Raw genomic sequence first — 6,000 nt, forward strand, 5'->3', positions numbered from 1 at the left:
ACCGAGTGGGAGACATTTCACTAGTTCTCACAAGTGGTGGGCAGGTTGTCCAGGAAATCTGAAAAATTTGTTCATCCCTTTCCTCATTCAGTTACTTGTTTATTCACTCAACAAATATGTAGAGAAAACCCACCCATGTACTAGGCAGTGAGTGGGTTAAAGCTCTGAAAACCAGGGGTGAACAAAAGAGACATAATTCCTGTACTCAAATAATTTACAGTGTCTTTTCTAAACTAATCATCCTAATGTTGATATCCAGTATTTCAGTGTTTTAGGGTGATGGGATATTACAGAATTCAAGACATCCAGCAAAGGATGAAGATACTTGACTACACAGTGATCTCCCTGAACCTAGAGGCACCTTCTGCACCTAGCAGGAGTTTGACAAATTTCTACTAAAACATAAGAATCTAGAATTCACGTTTATAGGTATGTGCATCTGAACCTGAGACTTTTTACTGGGATTGGTATTGAAAGGAATCAAAAAAGAAAGTAGGGAGATATTTTTCTTTCTTCTTCTAGAGCAAAAACAATGTGGGATAGAGCAACTATAGGCCAAGTCCTCTCAGGAATACTGAGGAATACAAAGCACCGTGATAGTTCTTTCACCAAAAAACAAACAAACAAACAAAAAGTCACCCTTTAGGTTTAACCTGATTGCAAAGTCAAGCAAGCATGAGACTGGTTTCTTTTTTTTTTTAATTTTTATTTTATATTGGAGTATAGTTATTAGCAATGTTGTGTTAGTTTCAGGTGTACAGCAGAGTGATTCAGTTATACATATACATGTATCTATTCTCCTTCAAATTCTTTTCCCATTTAGGTTGTTACATAATATTGAGCAGAGTTGAGACTGGTATCTTTTTGTGCTAGGCGTGGTGATGTAACTGACTCTGACAAGGAGAAATGATCTTAAGAAGTTCACCACCAGGAGGATGGTAGTACAAGGTGCACTTGCAGTAATCAGCTTATTTCTTCAGTTTACGCCTCCATCCTCATCATGTAATTGTACCAGTCCCTTCTCAAAATCTCGTGATATTGTTTGTGAGATAATTTAACATGTTGCTATGTAAACTTTCTGAGCCTCAGTTTCCCCATTTCTAACACTATGATATTTTTGAAGGGCACTGTAAGACTGAAATGATACCTCACAAGCAATTTGCCAAACATAGTACCTGGCACCTGACTGGAACCTAATACTTATCTCATACCATCACATCTAGGAAAAGTAAAATACTTTTTTAAAAAGTCTGGCTTTTTTTTCCTCCTCACATTTTGTGAGAGAAGTTTGGCAAAAAACATAGGAAATTATTATTAACGTTTTCCTCAGTCAGGTTTGAAGTTCCTGAAATGACTCATCCCAGGATTGGTGGGAAGCTCAAAGGAGGTGGCTCAAAGGAGGTGGCACATAGGAAGAAAGCCCCTTGCCAACTATTAAGTATCCTCCACACCTGAGGGGCCAGCTTAGGCCTGTGCCTTTGCACAGGAATGCCGGTGTCCCGAAGGCCAGCGTCACTGGGTGGAGGAGGCCCTCGTTATCCGGCCGGGATGCCTGCTAATGAGGACGGCAAGCAGCCACGAAGAGGATTTCCACTGTACGGCCTTCTTCTGACTCCAATTTGCGCAGCCTACGCTGCTCTGCTTCGGGTAGCCCAGGCTCCAGAGGCCCTTAATAGCCAAAGTCACCCGGTGAAACTCTGCCCACCTCCAGCCAGCATGGCTGACTGCCCCAGAGAACATAAATGACGATAATCCCTTCGCAAACGAGGAGAGACACTTCTCATTAACAACTTGGGGCGGACGACCCAGGGCTGAGCAGAAAAGCAGGATGCAGACAGGGCGGCCTTGCGGCTGCTGCTGCTCTCACCACTTCCTGGCCCCGTCACGGGGCGGCCTCGCGGAAGCTGTCTCCGGGGGCGCTTGCAGGAGGAGCAGAGGCAAATCCTTACAGAGCTTTCTGATACCAACTCCATCACGTGTGTTTTCTCGACTGTAGACCTGAGGCTACATTACAAACCTCCACTTAAATGTAGGCTCGGAGGAGAAGCCATCTCTGAATGCATTCATTTCCTCTTTTCCTTTCTCAAAAGAAAACCAAAAACCAAAACGCCACTTGTATTTATTCATTATTCCAACTATTATTACTCTTCTAGGGTAGAGACTGGTTCTCAAAGCTTAGTGTACATCAAAATCACCTGAAAACACTATAAACAACAGGGCCCCTACCTCCATTGCACCCTGCAAACCTATGGACATCAGGGGATCTGAATTTTAACCAGTTTCCCAGGTGATTCTGATGTAGATGGCTCTTAGACCACACTTTGAAATACACTATTCTGAACACAGAAACTATTTCACGGGGTGTTAAAACTGTAAGAGACTTCAAGGATAGCTAGAATAACCTCTTGCTCTACAAATGAGACAGCATCATGTCACAGATAAAAGCACAGACTCTACCAAACTGCCAGGTTAAATTCCTGGCTTGGCCTCTTACACGCAGTTATGATTTGGAGCAAGTTACTTTAATTCTCTGAGCTTCAATTTTCTCATCTATAAAATGGAGATAATATAAAATGGGGATAATTACATACCTCACAAGAGATTCTGGAGGATTAAAAAATTAATATAAGCAAAATATTGAGAAAGTGCCTGGCACATAGTAAACATTCAAAGGATATTATTTACATCATTCACAAATCAGAGAAACAGAACCACTTCAAGCGGTATAGAATGAGGAATACATTACGAAGATTAGGCCACACGCAATTGTGGGAGCTGATTATGTTGGCTATTTAAAGCTGTAGTTTCTGAATCTGGTGCTGGGTCTGAAATCAGCAGGGCTAGAAATGTAGAAGGAAAGATAGACATAAAGTAGCGATACCAGGAACAGACTAGAACCTGTAAGAATTAGCTGGAACATCATCTGTCTCTCATCCCCTTCAATCCCTATGATGCTGTTGACCTACATGATGAGCTGGCACCGGCATCACAGAGTAACACCTGTGTTTGGCCCAGGACTCAGGGAAGCTGAAGGCAGGGATCCGGCAGAAGCTGGAGCGGATGAAGGCCTGACTGTATCCCATACCAATCAAGTAAGCGGGCAGACCAGTGACAATGTGCACGAGTTCCAACAGTGCTTGCCTTATTGACCTTCAGAGTGGAAAAAAAAAAAAAAGCCCCCCTTTATGTCCCCCTTCCAAAACTCTCATGACCCTAACTTGGAACACTAACTTGTGGTCAACTCCAACTTGGAATCATATAGAGAAGGGAATTCCAACTGTAACTCGGAATTCTAACCCTAACTTGGAACCATATAGAGATGAGAATTCTATGATTTGTAGTTTCAACTTAGAGAAACTGATACAACACAAATCACATTATCAATTTATCTTACTACTCATCAGAAAACTGAAGACAGAGAAAGAAAGTAACTTAAGGTCACACAGAAAATCTGTAGGAGAAGACTGACAAGGGCCTGGGCCTATTCTTTTCTACTTCTGTCCTTCAGGCCTTCTGGTTACTGCAAAGATCTTAAGAGCATGTCCATCTGCATGTCCTTTGGACCTACAGACAGAAGGCTCAAGGGGGTAATGGATCCAATTCAATAATATGTTTACTGAGGGCCTGCTAGGTGCCTGGTACTCTGTCCCTAGGTAGGGAGGAGTCCTTACCCTCAAACTGCTCACAGAGAAGACAACTGCATCAGTAAAGACAATAGAAGTCTGAAGAGACACATGCTTCAAGAGAGAAACAATGGTAGTGTTTTGGGATGGAGCTTGATGAAAAATGGGATATCAAGATAACATCAGAGATTTTTGCTTAATATCCAAAGTTCAAAGTCTAGCTCCTACTTCTCCACTCTTTTATCCTTCAATACTCTGCCCTGGTGAAGCAGGACATATGGTTTGTTGGAACTGAGGGGCTTCCAGTATGCAGTGCTAAAACTGGAAAGTCTCCAGCAAACTGGGATGAGCTGGTCACCTTAAGGCCCAACAAAAGAGTGACTTACCCAAGGGAAACAACAGGTAAGTAGCAAAACCAGCTCTGGAATCAAGTATAGTACAATCTTCTCTTGGCTATTATGACCCTGTAACTCTAAGCTCAACAAGCCCAAGAACCTCTCATAAGCAATTAGCAAGCCAATAAAAGGAATCAAGACTTTCCAGCTACCCTCAACTTTCCTCAGAACTTCCTGAACTTCTATTCCCGCTTGGATTCTGAAATCTTTCTAACTCTTGTCTGTTTTCCCCCAGTGTATTAAAGCCCATTGGACTTGGTTTGGTGTTAGGTCTCTGTGGATTTTACTTTGGCTTTTTCACTGACTTTGGCTTTGCTGTTGCTTTCCTGATTCTTCCCAAATAAGAAAACCTAGAGGAGGACACCCATACTCAAAGCACCCAGGACTGCCAAGACAGAAGGACCTTGAACAGAAAAGAAGGTAGTGGAGGCCACGTTTGGTTTCCGGTGCTGAAACTACCACTTAAAAAATTCTCCAGCTCTTTGGTTGAAAAGTTTGAAATAATCAGGGGTGCTTATCAAGACCTTTAGCTTTCACCATACAAACCTCATATCAGATGAATCACCTTCCGGATCTACCAACCATGGTCTTTATTTGGCTTGCACAACTAAAATTAGCAGCCCATTCACAATCCATAATGGCTGGGGAATTATCTCATACACATGGGACAAAGGAGAGGGATCTGAAGAGGGGCCTCTTCCCTGAGTCTCATCCATGAGATTCTTCTCATTAAAGAGGCGCTCTCAAGCATCCAATTTGCCGCAATTATAGCAATCAAAAAAGCATTCAGCCTCCTTCCGCACCTGACAAGCCAGCTCATGCATTCTCTCCAACAGTGGTGGGATGGAAGCTAATGCAGCTCCCATCCCCCTGGTTCCAGCTATAGCCATCAATCCCACCCAACTCCCATCCTCACAGCTGGAGTTGGTTCACAGTCCAACAGACTCTGTCATGTTGACACTACTATGGTAGACCTGTGGCTGCCCCGACCCACCCGGGGTTCATGGTTCTCCAGAGAAAGAGGCCAATCAGCCCTCGATGTTGGCTTATATATCTCTATACTCAAAGGCTGGAAGTGAACTTGTTATAGGCAACCTCCTCCATTTTGTAAGTTTCTAAGGGCTGATAAAGAAGTTCCCATTGTGATAACAGGTGCAGGTGTAGCGCCTTGGAGAAGCTCGTGTTCGTCTGATTGCTGCATTGTGCCAGCCTCCATGGCACTTGAATGGGAGCTTTGTGAGTATACAGTCTCCCCAGATTGCAGGGACCGGCTGCTGCTGGTGGCGGAGTGCAGGTCTGTTGATTAAAGGCCCATTAACAAAGCGCAAATAACTCTCAACTTCCTCTTCTCACCTGCTTCTCTGTTTTAGTCTAATGGCTCCTGGGGGAGCTGAAAATGTTACTTAATTATTCCTAACCCCCACAATGCTGCTACAATGACTCCTTCTAGCGCATGCCATCCCCAGCAAGGCATCTGTAAACATACTTATGAACTGCTCCGGGCTTGCTAATAGATGTAAGAAGTCTGCAGCCACTCCAAACAGTCAGGCTGGTATTGAGTCATGTACATGGACCACCTCTGTGCTACTCCCTTGAAACACTCTGGCTGCCCCATGCACGTTTCCATCTATCTACCTTCAAGGCCAGGTGACCACAGCCCTTGGGTTATTGCTCACCATGTGTCTCTCAATCTCCACTGAGAGTCTTTGGAAAACAATATGCAAGTGTTTATTGCTGTTAAGTGTGGTCACTGAGCCCAGTGGGACATTCTATCACCTTTTCTCAGTGTCTGTAAAGTGGGGATAATGGGGATAACCAGAGCTTCTTCAAAGGGTTGTTATGAGTCCCAAATTAGATAATGTCTGCAGAATACGTAATGCTCAATTGAGTCGGTGCTCAGTTAAAGGTTGCTATTATTTCATTATTGTTTCTGTCATATCAACTGTTAGCTTTTTTAATAACTTTCTCCAGAATGTCTCCCA

General features: G+C 43.5%; 1 protein-coding gene across 1 annotated transcript in view; it reads left to right on the plus strand.

Moving 5' to 3' along the window:
* Positions 1-1,746, plus strand: part of RTP4 (receptor transporter protein 4) — a 48,194-nt gene extending 46,448 nt beyond the window's left edge. The window contains exon 3 of the mRNA XM_065875830.1: positions 1,487-1,746. Within this exon, the coding sequence (XP_065731902.1) occupies positions 1,487-1,746 (260 nt within the window). The remainder of the gene's footprint in view (positions 1-1,486) is intronic.
* Positions 1,747-6,000: the final 4,254 nt, after the last annotated feature.

This window comes from Phocoena phocoena, chromosome 4, assembly GCF_963924675.1.
Source record: "Phocoena phocoena chromosome 4, mPhoPho1.1, whole genome shotgun sequence".
NCBI lineage: Eukaryota > Metazoa > Chordata > Mammalia > Artiodactyla > Phocoenidae > Phocoena > Phocoena phocoena.